Below are 18,371 nucleotides of genomic sequence, written 5' to 3'. Positions count from 1 at the left end.
CGTTTATGTCAAACTTTAGGGTCTATAGTCGTTAAAAACAGCAATTTGTATTGGCCAAATATCAAAACACTGGATGGTTGAACTTAGACAGGGGTGTTTTGGACTGCTCTAAACAGTTTTTGTGGCACTAAAAAGAGTATTATCAGCCTAATAAGTAATAACCATATGTGTCAGACTTTTTGTACGCCTATTGTACGCCAACAATGCGAACAAGACAGGTACCACAAGCATCACAATCTAGATTATGACATCATAAACACTCAAGACTGATCTCCTCGCTGTGCACCAAGCTAGAAATTAATCTGGGGATTTTAGGCCTTGCCGAAATTAAAGCAATCATGAAACAAGTTGCTTGTATTATGTCAGATTTTAACAAAATGACAAACAGTAACTGTTGCCACCACGTTTGAACAAAAACTAATGACCCACCAAACAAAATGGGTTAAAAACCTAGGATGTAACTTTGGGGTTCGACCAAAGGCTGAAGAATATCGTAGGGGTTCGGCCGTTATAAAAAGGTTAAGAACCACTGCTCTAAAAAATGACAGGGGTGTAGGTTCTGATACCAGTAACACTTTTAAATATATAAAAATGGGGCACCTCATGGCTCTGTACTGGCCTCTATACATTACTCAACGCATACATTAGTAACATGCCAGAAACCAAATGTCTTAAATTCGACTATGCGGTTGACCGGGCACTGACCCATCAAAGAAATACACTGACAATGATTTAAAACCAACTCACAGAAGATCTAACCCAGTGGTTCTTAACCGGTGGGAAATTTAATGTTTTTGGAGGGAAATTTTGTGAGTCAGAAGTCACCAAAGTAGGGCCCGTGGGTTGAAACTAACCGTTGAAAGTTAATTTAATACACAATTTTCCGCAACAACATGTAAGATTAACTTCACCTAGTTTTACAAGGCACATAAAAATCCAAAAAATTGTTTGTTACGTCACAGACATTACTAAAAGTATCAATGACTTTGTTATTGTTCGCGAATAAATGCATTTGATCTGTTGATTGTGATTCAATAAATGACTAATGCAAGCACATGGGATTTTTCAAAATTCCACCTGATTTTACTTTCTCACGAAATCACTATTTAAACTAAATAAGATTGCAGTATACCTTTAAGGTCCCGACAAAATCGCTTCACAAAATTGTTTCGATTAAAGAATATGTTTTTGTTAATGTTGGGCACAAAACATCATTATAAAAATAGCAGAGGGGGAAATTCGAACTTGGTGATTTACTTAAGTGGGAAACCACACCAAAAAGGTTAAGAACCACTGATCTAACCACACCCTTGGAATATTTCACCGTATATGGTACCTGTCAATGAACACCACTAAAACAGTCACGACTCTTTTGCAGCTGGACAATCACATCAAAACAACAACTCAATGTTAGCTTTGATGAAAGGCAACTTTTCACGGACCCAATGTGAAGTACTTCGGAACAATAACGTTAGCCAGAACTCTAAATTATATGGAAAACATCTACAGAAACTATTAAATTAGATAAAAACCAGAAACTCACGGATCAACAAACTAGCAGCTACTAGATGTTGAGCAAGTCAATCAATCCTAAAAACATCTGCCTTAATTGGCTTTGTAACACAGCGTAATACAGCTCCAACATAGGGAGCGTAGTACTCTCATTAATAAATAGGACATCTAACCGAACAAAACATTGCGAATATTATCAGAAACTTCCCAACTTCACCCCTATTACATGTTTACCAACAATGAGTGCAATGCCTCCTCCACACTTACGACCCAGAGCATCAGCTATGAAAATTATGCATAACCTCCAAACACTTCCAGAGGAAATTCAGCTCATAAAGATTATAAGGCAGGTACGAAAAAAGCATGGACTTAAATCCAGACATTTCGTCTACATTGTAGACTTTGCACTGTGCCTCCCCATAAGAAACCCCGTAAGACGTGTGGCTCCCTTCCAAAATGTATGTAGCAAACTTAACTAAACTGAAAACCTATCTGGAAAAGTTTTGCGAAAAATATACCTCAAAATAAACCGAAAGTGTAGGAAATATTCGATCAAATTAGGAAATTAAATCAGTTGCAACACACAGAATTATGTGTGTTGCGCAATACGCACGGAGAACCGACTTGACGATCAAAACAAGCTCGCACTGGCCACATGCTTCAATGCTGGGGCAAAAGAACAAATTCGAAATGTCAACACTTTGGCGCAGATACTCAAGGCACATATTACCTTGTCCTAACACAGGAGTGTGGGCAACCTGCGGTCTGCGGGCCACATGCGGCCCTTGGTTAAAGGTGGTGCGGCCTGCAGAGACACTTGGACTTCAAATATAGTGGCAAACGAGTCCAATTATTATATTATATTTTTGAGCAGATTTGTGCGCCCGGTGCCATTTTTCTGCGACTTGACAATATGCTGCGAAAATCAAATGTGAATTTTACTTGTAGAAGGGCATTTTTAGTATGCAACAACGAAAAATCATCTTGTGTTATAAAAGGTGCGGCCCGCGATCTAATTATCGCAATTGTATTTGGCTTCATGGTAACAAAGGTTGCCCACCCCTGTCCTAACATGCGATACAGCGCATTCAGTGACTGGCTTCAACAAATATCTGATCAAATTTAACGTTTGAGCCGTGCAAATCATACGACAACATATATACTGTACGTCATCTTTATGATGTAACTTAATTAACACCATTCAGATTAGTTTTTTCCATTCTTTCCGTTGATAAAACGCATTTTTTTAATATTTACGTCCCAATCTGAATATATATGGATGTATTTTAGCGAAAAGCAACAATGAGCCTGATTATATGTTAATTAAAATCCCGAAAGTTATTAAGAACACCAGGCTAAACTGTAAATTGTACGGAATTTTACAGGATTGCCTTGCATATAGACTAGAAATTTTATAATAGATTGGTGGGATTTGTAACAGAAAAGACGATCTTGCTTACAATTGTGATTGGGAAAATTTGACTTTTTTTGTTTTTCTAAAACTCTAATGGCAAACAAAAATTTTAGATCGACCAAGCAAAATTGTTCATTATTTAAGAAATACTTACAAGCCTTTAAATCTGCGTTTACATGTATACATTCAATTGTTACATGGGTTTGCTTTAATCACTAAATCAGAGCGGGCTACAAACAATTGGATTAATTGGCATATGATACACTTCACACAATAAAGAATGAATTTTCAACGAACAATGAAACACCAATATGGCTATCGCGCAAGTTTCAGCATCTATGCACCCAACAAATCTTGTGCAATAATTGCCTGGTATTAATATACAGTTTTGCAACAATTGCCTGGGGGCCACGGGTGTACAGCCTGTAAACCCGTGGGCTGAATGTGCGGCCGTATATGGCCCACTAAACCAGTTTAATACATAACTAACGATTTCTCGGGGGAAAAGGGGGATTTCCTAGCAGATTTATCGTGTAAACAACCTTGGTTTAAAAATGCATGTAACTACTCTGGTGCTAGCAGTGGTGTGCTTGATGTATGAGGTTTGTTGTCGTCTTCGTCCCCTGATTCGACTTCCAACCTACGATTCCTTGAAGACATAGGAAAACACAACACAATGCCAACAAACATTGTGGCGCTTTGAAAGGACGATACTCCCAAACTTCTCCAGGCTATAAACACAAGCCTTCCAAACACTCCAATTAGTAAAGCGACAAATGTTTGTATTCCAGTCATCCAAGTGTTGACCAGCGTTTCGTCCACCGGGTAGGTCAACTGTGTGGCCATTTCAAGCAAAACAACATCAGAAAACCCGGTAAAAAATCCAAAGAACGCATTGCTTACATACAGTCCTGGTTTGTGTTTGTGCATCAAACTGACGGCGATACCAACTGTGGACAAAAAGTCACCGGTCACTCCACCAATCGCTAAATATTTGTATTTTTTGCAGCGATCCACAACTTTGCCACCAACTCCTAAACCAATCATGGCAAATAGGGCGAATACAGACATTACATACCCACCCAGCGTTGATGATTTTACTTGTCGTGGCATGTGAACATCAGCAATCATTTCCGATAGCAACATATTTTGAATCAAAGGCATTTGGAAAACAAATCCGATCACGATACAGACTAAAACAAACGACAAATTGGTAAAAAGCATTCTTGTTTCATTCCAAAAATCTAACACTGTTTTCCCAACTCTTTCATTTATGCTTTTTAGTTCTTGTGCAGGTGTTGGTGGAGTTGGCGGTTTGTCAGTAATAAAGATCGCAAATAAAATGGTTATAACCGCCGAAATGCCGAGTAGCGATCCGTACACCATACGCAAGGATGTTTGTCCCACAGTGAGTTCGTCTAAAGTTAGATGGCTTGTGTTGTACTTGGTGCGATTCGACAAGTGAGATATTATGTAGGTAGGCACAAGAAAACCGAATCCATTGCCAATAAACATCCCGATAATGTTGCTTGCTATTGCAGTTCCTACTTGGTTTTCGGGGAACCATAGGACAGCATAAGTCGAAGGGCCAACGACAACAAAATTTGCCGAAAGTCCGCATAAGATCTGCCCGATCACGATTAAAGCAAATAAAGAACGTTTTAGCAGCGAAAGGGTTACGAATAGTAATCCAACTGTTGAGCTTACTGCAATAATCAAAAGAATTGCCCTTAGGCCAACTTTGCCTTTAAAGATCAGCCATGCAAGTGGAAGTGTGATAACTATAGCGCTGATGTTTCTTGCGTTGGTGATCCAATCGACTTGTGCGTGTGAGGCGTTGAAGAACTGAACATAGAAACTGCTGATTTGTCCATAACTGGCAAAGGATATTCCGGCTAAGAATTGCAGAATAAATATTCCAACTAGAAATGCCCACCTTCGCTTGTACAGCTTGAAATCTGATTCAGTATTGTGCATTTCACCCATTTTTGATTAATGATACCAGGAGCTGAACAATTCTATTTCATAAATAGATTTCGGTGCAATAATTGTTATTATTTTCCTGAGGGTAAAAAACGGCTTATTTTGCGTATGTTGGCCTATATGTGTATAGGCGTTTCCTATTTTATATTCCAAGATAAGCTAAGATACGTTCATAACCTTTATTGGTTTCTGCAGTCAGAAACGTATGGTTTCCCATCCTTGTAAAGCAGAGAAAAATACGCAAATAGTACAAAAATCCAGTTTGGACATTGTTTAAAAATGTTCATTCTTTAAGGGGCTGGTGGGAAAAAAAGCTACAGGGACAAAACAGCAAATGGCACCTTAATATGGCACGTTCTATAATCTGACCAAAATTTACCCGGTTAAGACATTGTTTACCAAATTTGTGTAGTTAGGTTATTTCGACGTAGCCCAGTTCAGCCCATCAGATTCACTTGAAGCAACGTCGCCTCAAAGTTTCTAGGACGCCGGTTCGCACCGGTTCTATAGAACCGTCTCACGATATTTTATGAGACCAGCGAACCCATAGTATGCATTACTGGTTACCGTCAATGGACTTTTTGTAACAGAAACGGCTGAACAATATTACTTTTGTGATAGAACTGGCTGACAAAAATTTTAAATCCCACCACTAGGCCTACCCTATACGTCCTATTTTGGGAAAACATGGCCATTTTTCAAAAAATAACTTGTTCTCTGAGGACATTCAAAATGCTCAACTGTCTTTCGTTTTCATTTTTTACTTCTGCTATAAATTGTTAGGCATCTCAAAACAGTTAAAATGTAGGCTACTGCCAGCTTGCCAACTTGCCAACAGACGGCAGTGTTGTGTTTAGAGTATTCATTGAAATGAACAGGAAGTTAGCTCCACGAACTGATCTTACAGTACCATTTAAGTCAGTGGTTCTCAAAGTATGGGTCGCGACCATAACATGGGTCGCGCAGGGTCAAAAAATGGGTCGCGCTATGGTGATTCGGTTCTGCCCAAACGAACTTTTTTCATTTCATTTTTAAAGTATTTTTAATTCTCCATCATGACTGAATTATTGCATCATAAGCATTTTATGTGGCTTCATCTCAGTAACTTGGAGTATTGCATCATAAGTGGTCTTCTGGAAGTTTTGATGGCAGAGTATAGCCATAGCCAAGTACAGCCTCAACCACGTTGTACAGTATTCAGTCAGCTTATCTGGTACGTAATAGAAGCATGAAACAACTCGTTTATCTACTTACTGTAATTTTGGTTTACGATTTGTAACACTTTCGTTGACAAATTGTTCTGTATTAGCTTAAATTGTACTCGGACAGCTTCCCTTAACAGAAAAAAGAAACATAGTGTTGCAGCAATCAAAAACGACAATTTTAGTAATGGTTTAAGACCATCAACAGCATGGCTTAAACTGACGATCAGTGTTTGCCCTTTTAACTGTAAAACAGTAAAACCAATCGACGATAAAATTCTTGGTAAAACAGAACGAGTCGGTTCATATAAGGGAATATATATTTCGCCTATATGTGGCACTGGCATCATCAGTTCCTAGAAATCGAGATAAAAATCGATAGAAATAGGTGCCAAAACAAATACGCTAATTTTAAACTAAAATAGTAAAACAGTACAACAATAAAACAAGGGTTAGTGTTACAGACTTAATTAATTACTCTACTTGGCTGAATTGAGTTCTTTAATCGTGACCAATGAAAACATACATCCGCTGGAGAAAATAAGCCATATGCTTTAAACGCAATGTTTTCTGCAGACTCAAAGCTGCAGTTGTTGCTAGAGTTTTGCAGTCACGACAAGTAAACTTAGCCTAATTTCATAGTGTCTATTGTTTGTAGTAAAATTGTATAACGATAACATCTATGTGTAAAATGTTTACGCGGTCAGTTGTGGAACCTGTAGCCGATGGCTGATACAGCTCTGGCCACCCAACGGTTGGTATGTTTCTTATTTAAGGATAGGCTGTAGGATGGGCGCGTTTTCAAAAAGGGTTATCCTTTTTTACTTTTTTTCCTGTACCCCACCTTACGTCTGTAATTGTTAAACGACCCGATCAAATGTACCAAAATCAAAACGATTTTATTTCACTTACAACATCAATGCGATAATTAAGAGCCTATATAATCTTTCACAATCTACACTTCGGCACCTAAAGTGTAAATATGCTAATGGTTAATTAAACACGACACCAGTAAGCTGCAGCCAGTGCTCATTGCTATTATTAACCTTTTCCAAACCCATATTATTCTATATTTTTCTTTTTGGTTAAAATGTCTGTTATTGGGGTTTAAAATAATATTTTTGAATAAAGTGTTTACACAAAAGTATGTTTAGAAGAGAAAAACGATTAAGCATTCGATTGTTCACAACACATACAATTCAATAATGTGAGCAATCCGTAGGCAAATTACTTCGAAACTGGTTATGACGTCACCATTTATATTGTTTTGCTTTTGTTACCTGTTTTTCGTACTGCTTCTGACCCAATGTAAAGGTGGATTTACTAACGCAGTGTTTCTTAACCTTTTTAGCGCTCGTACCCTTTGAGATTCCACGAAAGTTTCATGTACCCCCTGTCTACAATGGCCGGCAGAAGTAAATAAAATTTTAATAATTAAAGGAATTAAATCAGTTTATTGTAACTTGCGTGTTGAATGCACACAGTAAAACAGTAATGTAAGTAGTACAAACCAACCCGTTCTAGACATCTAACAAAGTAACTTGTTATGTATTCTTCACAAATATGCCTAAATAGCGTATAATTTTCCCCTGCTTTGGCGCTTTGTACCCCCAAGGGGTACACGTACCCCAGGTTAAGAACACGTAAGAACTAACGTAAGAACAAATTTCATACAAAGTTTGTTAAATACCAATAGGTGGCGGAAGGAGCGCAGTCATTTCCATCAGCAATTATACGAAAATGAGGTTATGTACTAAATTTAAGGTTACGTTTTTTTGTTAGTTTTAATGTCAGTTTAGTAATAAAACCCTGTTAACCCTATACGGTGTAGCTGCAGCGCGTTTAGTCATGCTTCACCATAGGCCATCCACTACTTTGCGCTCCATAAGTTTTAACGTTGCAAAGCTATTTCCGGCTTGTTGATTGTTCAGTGCCATCGGGTGTCTATCTGTCCCTTCACCCAGCGAAATAAACTCAACCCAACCGTCAGTAATTTCACAAAATTTTCCTTGAAAATATTCGCCATTTCACTAAGCGGGACCTATCCGTATTCTATAACTATGTGGGATGCGAGTTTTCACGTTATCTGATTTTCTAAATGTTATATAGCAGCTGTGGAAGTGTACTTGGTATGTAGGGTAATGTTTTATACTTGTACATGTGCGAGGTCCACAAATTACCAATCCTGCGTTACACAAAGCAATTCGGACATAAACATTTGACCAATTTTAGGCAGTTACCTCATCACCAAGGGTACAGAGCGGTACTTTAAAGGCTCCACTTTATAGTATTAATTGGAAACAATCATCCTTGCCAAAATCACGCCACTAATCGAACCATTCTTTACCCCTGAACAATTCGGGTTCAGAAAACAACGTTGTACCAGTAAACAATTCCTGGCTTTAACATCACACAATGAAAGGAATGCGTAGTAAAAACTAGAGATGTACCGAATATTCGGTTTGCCGGATTTATTCGGCCGAATCGGTCATTTTTGCAAAGATTCGGTTTCGGCCGAATAATTTGTTGCGATTCGGCTGAAACCGAATCTTTTACGAACACAAATGTAAAGCGTTAAACGTGTCTTTTCAGCTTAAGGTACCACGCAAATCTTTCAAAAGCCCAAACATAACGAAAATCGCGTCATTTTTTATCTTTTTCAACACATTATCGGTTTCCCGCTGTTGGCCAAAAAATTAGCAACTCATTGGCAGGTTGCCAATCATGTTTGAGGCAATTTTAAACCCCACAGAACTGAAATGAGGACGAAACACAACTATTCTGCACTAATTGCCTGGTAGATAAGCATTTTTTCATGTCAAACGCGTAGCGTACGACTTCGCGTGACGTCATAAATGATTCGGTTGATTCGGCCGAATTTATTCGGCAAAACCGCCGAATATTCGGTTTCGGCCGAATCGAAATTTCGCCGATTCGGTACATCACTAGTAAAAACCAAAACTGGAGTCACATTTGTATAGGTTTATCAACTACCTATGATACAGTATGGCATGATGGTCTTGTACTAAAGTCAGCAAAAATAATCAAATGCAGAACTACGCTGCTAAACCTCTACAAAATGACAGGGGTGTAGGTTCTGATACCAGTAACACTTTTAAATAAAAAATGGGCACCTCATGGCTCTGTACTGGCCTCTATACATTAATCAACGCATACATTAGTAACATGCCAGAAACCAAATATCTTAAATTCGACTATGCGGTTGACCGGGCACTGACCCATCAAAGAAATACACTGACAATGATTTAAAACCAACTCACAGAAGATCTAACCCAGTGGTTCTTAACCGGTAGGAAATTTAATGTTTTTGGAGGGAAATTTTGTGAGTCAGAAGTCACCAAACTCGGGCCCGTGGGTTGAAACTAACCGTTGAAAGTTAATTTAATACACAATTTTCCGCAACAACATGTAAGATTAACTTCACCTAGTTTTACAAGGCGCATAAAAATCCAAAAAATCGTTTGTTACGTCACAGACATTACTAAAAGTATCAATGACTTTGTTATTGTTCGCGAATAAATGCATTTGATCTGTTGATTGTGATTCAATAAATGACTAATGCAAGCACATGGGATTTTTCAAAATTCCACCTGATTTTATTTTCTCACGAAATCACTATTTAAACTAAATAAGATTGCAGTATACCTTTAAGGTCCCGACAAAATCGCTTCACAAAATTGTTTCGATTAAAGAATATGTTTTTGTTAATGTTGGGCACAAAACATCATTATAAAAATAGCAGAGGGGAAAATTCGAACTTGGTGATTTACTTAAGTGGGAAACCACACCAAAAAGGTTAAGAACCACTGATCTAACCACACCCTTGGAATATTTCACCGTATATGGTACCTGTCAATGAACACCACTAAAACAGTCACGACTCTTTTGCAGCTGGACAATCACATCAAAACAACAACTCAATGTTAGCTTTGATGAAAGGCAACTTTTCACGGACCCAATGTGAAGTACTTCGGAACAATAACGTTAGCCAGAACTCTAAATTATATGGAAAACATCTACAGAAACTATTAAATTAGATAAAAACCAGAAACTCACCGATCAACAAACAAGCAGCTACTAGATGTTGGGCAAGTCAACCAATCCTAAAAACATCTGCCTTAATTGGCTTTGTAACACAGCGTAATACAGCTCCAACATAGGGAGCGTAGTACTCTCATTAATAAATAGGACATCTAACTGAACAAAACAGTGCGAATATTATCAGAAACTTCCCAACTTCACCCCTATTACATGTTTACCAACAATGAGTGCAATGACTCCTCCACACTTACGACCCAGAGCATCAGCTATGAAAATTATGCATAACCTCCAAACACTTCCAGAGGAAATTCAGCTCATAAAGATTATAAGGCAGGTACGAAAAAAGCATGGACTTAAATCCAGACATTTCGTCTACATTGTAGACTTTGCACTGTGCCTCCCCATAAGAAATCCCGTAAGACGTGTGGCTCCCTACCAAAATGTATGTAGCAAACTTAACTAAACTGAAAATCTATCTGGAAACTTTTTGCGAAAAATATACCTCAAAATAAACCAATAGTGTAGGAAATATTCGATCAAATTAGGAAATTAAATCAGTTGCAACACACAGAATTATGTGTGTTGCGCAATACGCACGGAGAACCGACTTGACGACTTCGATCAAAACAAGCTCGCACTGGCCACATGCTTCAATGCTGGGGCAAAAGAACAAATTCGAAACGTCAACACTTTGGCGCAGATACTCAAGGCACATATTACCTTGTCCTAACACAGGAGTGTGGGCAACCTGCGGTCTGCGGGCCACATGCGGCCCTTGGTTAAAGGTGGTGCGGCCTGCAGAGACACTTGGACTTCAAATATAGTGGCAAACGAGTCAAATTATTATATTATATTTTTGAGCAGATTTGTGCGCCCGGTGCCATTTTTCTGCGACTTGACAATATGCTGCGAAAATCAAATGTGAATTTTATTTGCAGAAGGGCATTTTTAGTATGCAACAACGAAAAATCATCTTGTGTTATAAAAGGTGCGGCCCGCGATCTAATTATCGCAATTGTATTTGGCTTCATGGTAACAAAGGTTGCCCACCCCTGTCCTAACATGCGATACAGCGCATTCAGTGACTGGCTTCAACAAATATCTGATCAAATTTAACGTTTGAGCCGTGCAAATCATACGACAACATATATACTGTACGTCATCTTTATGATGTAATTAACACCATTCAGATTAGTTTTTTCCATTCTTTCCGTTGATAAAACGCATTTTTTTAATATTTACGTCCCAATCTGAATATATATGGATGTATTTTAGCGAAAAGCAACAATGAGCCTGATTATATGTTAATTAAAATCCCGAAAGTTATTAAGAACACCAGGCTAAATTGTAAATTGTACGGAATTTTACAGGATTGCCTTGCATATAGACTAGAAATTTTATAATAGATTGGTGGGATTTGTAACAAAAAAGACGATCTTGCTTACAATTGTGATTGGGAAAATTTGACTTTTTTTGTTTTTCTAAAACTCTAATGGCAAACAAAAATTTTAGATCGACCAAGCAAAATTGTTCATTATTTAAGAAATACTTACAAGCCTTTAAATCTGCGTCTACATGTATACATTCAATTGTTACATGGGTTTGCTTTAATCACTAAATCAGAGCGGGCTACAAACAATTGGATTAATTGGCATATGATACACTTCACACAATAAAGAATGAATTTTCAACGAACAATGAAACACCAATATGGCTATCGCGCAAGTTTCAGCATCTATGCACCCAACAAATCTTGTGCAATAATTGCCTGGTATTAATATACAGTTTTGCAACAATTGCCTGGGGGCCACGGGTGTACAGCCTGTATACCCGTGGGCTGAATGTGCGGCCGTATATGGCCCACTAAACCAGTTTAATACATAACTAACGATTTCTCGGGGAGAAACGGGGATTTCCTGGCAGATTTATCGTGTAAACAACCTTGGTTTAAAAATGCATGTAACTACTCTGGTGCTAGCAGTGGTGTGCTTGATGTATGAGGTTTGTTGTCGTCTTCGTCCCCTGATTCGACTTCCAACCTACGATTCCTTGAAGACATAGGAAAACACAACACAATGCCAACAAAAATTGTGGCGCTTTGAAAGGACAATACTCCCAAACTTCTCCAGGCTATAAACACAAGCCTTCCAAACACTCCAATTAGTAAAGCGACAAATGTTTGTATTCCAGTCATCCAAGTGTTGACCAGCGTTTCGTCCACCGGGTAGGTCAACTGTGTGGCCATTTCAAGCAAAACAACATCAGAAAACCCGGTAAAAAATCCAAAGAACGCATTGCTTACATACAGTCCTGGTTTGTGTTTGTGCATCAAACTGACGGCGATACCAACTGTGGACAAAAAGTCTCCGGTCACTCCACCAATCGCTAAATATTTGTATTTTTTGCAGCGATCCACAACTTTGCCACCAACTCCTAAACCAATCATGGCAAATAGGGCGAATACAGACATTACATACCCACCCAGCGTTGATGATTTTACTTGTCGTGGCATGTGAACATCAGCAATCATTTCCGATAGCAACATATTTTGAATCAAAGGCATTTGGAAAACAAATCCGATCACGATACAGACTAAAACAAACGACAAATTGGTAAAAAGCATTCTTGTTTCATTCCAAAAATCTAACACTGTTTTCCCAACTCTTTCATTTATGCTTTTTAGTTCTTGTGCACGTGTTGGTGGAGTTGGCGGTTTGTCAGTAATAAAGATCGCAAATAAAATGGTTATAACCGCCGAAATGCCGAGTAGCGATCCGTACACCATACGCAAGGATGTTTGTCCCACAGTGAGTTCGTCTAAAGTTAGATGACTTGTGTTGTACTTGGTGCGATTCGACAAGTGAGATATTATGTAGGTAGGCACAAGAAAACCGAATCCATTGCCAATAAACATCCCGATAATGTTGCTTGCTATTGCAGTTCCTACTTGGTTTTCGGGGAACCATAGGACAGCATAAGTCGAAGGGCCAACGACAACAAAATTTGCCGAAAGTCCGCATAAGATCTGCCCGACCACGATTAAAGCAAATAAAGAACGTTTTAGCAGCGAAAGGGTTACGAATAGTAATCCAACTGTTGAGCTTACTGCAATAATCAAAAGAATTGCCCTTAGGCCAACTTTGCCTTTAAAGATCAGCCATGCAAGTGGAAGTGTGATAACTATAGCGCTGATGTTTCTTGCGTTGGTGATCCAATCGACTTGTGCGTGTGAAGCGTTGAAGAACTGAACATAGAAACTGCTGATTTGTCCATAACTGGCAAAGGATATTCCGGCTAAGAATTGCAGAATAAATATTCCAACTAGAAATGCCCACCTTCGCTTGTACAGCTTGAAATCTGATTCAGTATTGTGCATTTCACCCATTTTTGATTAATGATACCAGGAGCTGAACAATTCTATTTCATAAATAGATTTCGGTGCAATAATTGTTATTATTTTCCTGAGGGTAAAAAACGGCTTATTTTGCGTATGTTGGCCTATATGTGTATAGGCGTTTCCTATTTTATATTCCAAGATAAGCTAAGATACGTTCATAACCTTTATTGGTTTCTGCAGTCAGAAACGTATGGTTTCCCATCCTTGTAAAGCAGAGAAAAATACGCAAATAATACAAAAAAACAAGTTTGGACATTGTTTAAAAATGTTCATTCTTTAAGGGGCTGGTGGGAAAAAAAGCTACAAGGACAAAACAGCAAATGGCACCTTAATATGGCACGTTCTATAATCTGACCAAAATTTACCCGGTTAAGACATTGTTTACCAAATTTGTGTAGTTAGGTTATTTCGACGTAGCCCAGTTCAGCCCATCAGATTCACTTGAAGCAACGTCGCCTCAAAGTTTCTAGGACGCCGGTTCGCACCGGTTCTATAGAACCGTCTCACGATATTTTATGAGACCAGCGAACCCGTAGTATGCATTACTGGTTACCGTCAATGGACTTTTTGTAACAGAAACGGCTGAACAATATTACTTTTGTGATAGAACTGGCTGACAAAAATTTTAAATCCCACCACTAGGCCTACCCTATACGTCCTATTTTGGGAAAACATGGCCATTTTTCAAAAAATAACTTGTTCTCTGAGGACATTCAAAATGCTCAACTGTCTTTCGTTTTCATTTTTTACTTCTGCTATAAATTGTTAGGCATCTCAAAACAGTTAAAATGTAGGCTACTGCCAGCTTGCCAACTTGGCAACAGACGGCAGTGTTGTGTTTAGAGTATTCATTGAAATGAACAGGAAGTTAGCTCCACGAACTGATCTTACAGTACCATTTAAGTCAGTGGTTCTCAAAGTATGGGTCGCGACCATAACATGGGTCGCGCAGGGTCAAAAAATGGGTCGCGCTATGGTGATTCAGTTCTGCCCAAACGAACTTTTTTCATTTCATTTTTAAAGTATTTTTAATTCTCCATCATGACTGAATTATTGCATCATAAGCATTTTATGTGGCTTCATCTCAGTAACTTGGAGTATTGCATCATAAGTGGTCTTCTGAAAGTTTTGATGGCAGAGTATAGCCATAGCCAAGTACAGCCTCAACCACGTTGTACAGTATTCAGTCAGCTTATCTGGTACGTAATAGAAGCATGAAACAACTCGTTTATCTACTTACTGTAATTTTGGTTTACGATTTGTAACACTTTCGTTGACAAATTGTTCTGTATTAGCTTAAATTGTACTCGGACAGCTTCCCTTAACAGAAAAAAGAAACATAGTGTTGCAGCAATCAAAAACGACAATTTTAGTAATGGTTTAAGACCATCAACAGCATGGCTTAAACTGACGATCAGTGTTTGCCCTTTTAACTGTAAAACAGTAAAACCAATCGACGATAAAATTCTTGGTAAAACAGAACGAGTCGGTTCATATAAGGGAATATATATTTCGCCTATATGTGGCACTGGCATCATCAGTTCCTAGAAATCGAGTTAAAAATCGATAGAAATAGGTGCCAAAACAAATACGCTAATTTTAAACTAAAATAGTAAAACAGTACAACAATAAAACAAGGGTTAGTGTTACAGACTTAATTAATTACTCTACTTGGCTGAATTGAGTTCTTTAATCGTGACCAATGAAAACATACATCCGCTGGAGAAAATAAGCCATATGCTTTAAACGCAATGTTTTCTGCAGACTCAAAGCTGCAGTTGTTGCTAGAGTTTTGCAGTCACGACAAGTAAACTTAGCCTAATTTCATAGTGTCTATTGTTTGTAGTAAAATTGTATAACGATAACATCTATGTGTAAAATGTTTACGCGGTCAGTTGTGGAACCTGTAGCCGATGGCTGATACAGCTCTGGCCACCCAACGGTTGGTATGTTTCTTATTTAAGGATAGGCTGTAGGATGGGCGCGTTTTCAAAAAGGGTTATCCTTTTTTACTTTTTTTCCTGTACCCCACCTTACGTCTGTAATTGTTAAACGACCCGATCAAATGTACCAAAATCAAAACGATTTTATTTCACTTACAACATCAATGCGATAATTAAGAGCCTATATAATCTTTCACAATCTACACTTCGGCACCTAAAGTGTAAATATGCTAATGGTTAATTAAACACGACACCAGTAAGCTGCAGCCAGTGCTCATTGCTATTACTAACCTTTTCCAAACCCATATTATTCTATATTTTTCTTTTTGGTTAAAATGTCTGTTATTGGGGTTTAAAATAATATTTTTGAATAAAGTGTTTACACAAAAGTATGTTTAGAAGAGAAAAACGATTAAGCATTCGATTGTTCACAACACATACAATTCAATAATGTGAGCAATCCGTAGGCAAATTACTTCGAAACTGGTTATGACGTCACCATTTATATTGTTTTGCTTTTGTTACCTGTTTTTTCGTACTGCTTCTGACCCAATGTAAAGGTGGATTTACTAACGCAGTGTTTCTTAACCTTTTTAGCGCTCGTACCCTTTGAGATTCCACGAAAGTTTCATGTACCCCCTGTCTACAATGGCCGGCAGAAGTAAATAAAATTTTAATAATTAAAGGAATTAAAATCAGTTTATTGTAACTTGCGTGTTGAATGCACACAGTAAAACAGTAATGTAAGTAGTACAAACCAACCCGTTCTAGACATCTAACAAAGTAACTTGTTATGTATTCTTCACAAATATGCCTAAATAGCGTATAATTTTCCCCTGCTTTGGCGCTTTGTACCCCCAAGGGGTACACGTACCCCAGGTTAAGAACACGTAAGAACTAACGTAAGAACAAATTTCATACAAAGTTTGTTAAATACCAATAGGTGGCGGAAGGAGCGCAGTCATTTCCATCAGCAATTATACGAAAATGAGGTTATGTACTAAATTTAAGGTTACGTTTTTTTGTTAGTTTTAATGTCAGTTTTGTAATAAAACCCTGTTAACCCTATACGGTGTAGCTGCAGCGCGTTTATTCATGCTTCACCATAGGCTACTTTGCGCTCCATAAGTTTTAACGTTGCAAAGCTATTTCCGGCTTGTTGATTGTTCAGTGCCATCGGGTGTCTATCTGTCCCTTCACCCAGCGAAATAAACTCAACCCAACCGTCAGTAATTTCACAAAATTTTCCTTGAAAATATTCGCCATTTCACTAAGCGGGACCTATCCGTATTCTATAACTATGTGGGATGCGAGTTTTCACGTTATCTGATTTTCTAAATGTTATATAGCAGCTGTGGAAGTGTACTTGGTATGTAGGGTAATGTTTTATACTTGTACATGTGCGAGGTCCACAAATTACCAATCCTGCGTTACACAAAGCAATTCGGACATAAACATTTGACCAATTTTATGCAGTTACCTCATCACCAAGGGTACAGAGCGGTACTTTAAAGGCTCCACTGTATAGTATTAATTGGAAACAATCATCCTTGCCAAAATCACGCCACTAATCGAACCATTCTTTACCCCTGAACAATTCGGGTTCAGAAAACAACGTTGTACCAGTAAACAATTCCTGGCTTTAACATCACACAATGAAAGGAATGCGTAGTAAAAACTAGAGATGTACCGAATATTCGGTTTGCCGGATTTATTCGGCCGAATCGGTCATTTTTGCAAAGATTCGGTTTCGGCCGAATAATTTGTTGCGATTCGGCTGAAACCGAATCTTTTACGAACACAAATGTAAAGCGTTAAACGTGTCTTTTCTGCTTAAGGTACCACGCAAATCTTTCAAAAGCCCAAACATAACGAAAATCGCGTCAATTTTTATCTTTTTCAACACATTATCGGTTTCCCGCTGTTGGCCAAAAAATTAGCAACTCATTGGCAGGTTGCCAATCATGTTTGAGGCAATTTTAAACCCCACAGAACTGAAATGAGGACGAAACACAACTATTCTGCACTAATTGCCTGGTAGATAAGCATTTTTTCATGTCAAACGCGTAGCGTACGACTTCGCGTGACGTCATAAATGATTCGGTTGATTCGGCCGAATTTATTCGGCAAAACCGCCGAATATTCGGTTTCGGCCGAATCGAAATTTCGCCGATTCGGTACATCACTAGTAAAAACCAAAACTGGAGTCACATTTGTATAGGTTTATCAACTACCTATGATACAGTATGGCATGATGGTCTTGTACTAAAGTCAGCAAAAATAATCAAATGCAGAACTACGCTGCTAAACCTCTACAAAATGACAGGGGTGTAGGTTCTGATACCAGTAACACTTTTAAATAAAAAATGGGCACCTCATGGCTCTGTACTGGCCTCTATACATTAATCAACGCATACATTAGTAACATGCCAGAAACCAAATGTCTTAAATTCGACTATGCGGTTGACCGGGCACTGACCCATCAAAGAAATACACTGACAATGATTTAAAACCAACTCACAGAAGATCTAACCCAGTGGTTCTTAACCGGTGGGAAATTTAATGTTTTTGGAGGGAAATTTTGTGAGTCAGAAGTCACCAAACTCGGGCCCGTGGGTTGAAACTAACCGTTGAAAGTTAATTTAATACACAATTTTCCGCAACAACATGTAAGATTAACTTCACCTAGTTTTACAAGGCGCATAAAAATCCAAAAAATCGTTTGTTACGTCACAGACATTACTAAAAGTATCAATGACTTTGTTATTGTTCGCGAATAAATGCATTTGATCTGTTGATTGTGATTCAATAAATGACTAATGCAAGCACATGGGATTTTTCAAAATTCCACCTGATTT

The 18,371-nt window shown here is 38.2% G+C and overlaps 2 protein-coding genes across 2 annotated transcripts; both read right to left on the bottom strand.

The window, feature by feature from the left end:
• Positions 1-3,489: 3,489 nt before the first annotated feature.
• On the bottom strand, positions 3,490-4,912 carry LOC145213046 (choline/ethanolamine transporter FLVCR2-like). Its single transcript, XM_080081288.1, has one exon. The coding sequence runs from the start codon at positions 4,910-4,912 to the stop codon at positions 3,491-3,493; it is 1,422 nt and encodes a 473-aa protein (XP_079937414.1). The 3' UTR covers position 3,490.
• Positions 4,913-12,073: 7,161 nt separating this feature from the next.
• LOC145213044 (choline/ethanolamine transporter FLVCR2-like) lies at positions 12,074-13,558 on the bottom strand. The gene has a single exon (XM_080081287.1). The coding sequence runs from the start codon at positions 13,556-13,558 to the stop codon at positions 12,137-12,139; it is 1,422 nt and encodes a 473-aa protein (XP_079937413.1). The 3' UTR covers positions 12,074-12,136.
• Between the last annotated feature and the right edge of the window lie 4,813 nt (positions 13,559-18,371).

Source organism: Phallusia mammillata, chromosome 2, assembly GCF_965637545.1.
Source record: "Phallusia mammillata chromosome 2, kaPhaMamm4.hap1.1, whole genome shotgun sequence".
Lineage (NCBI taxonomy): Eukaryota > Metazoa > Chordata > Ascidiacea > Phlebobranchia > Ascidiidae > Phallusia > Phallusia mammillata.
The sequence above is the reverse complement of the archived record's forward strand: the minus strand, read 5'-3'. Positions and strand labels throughout refer to the sequence as shown.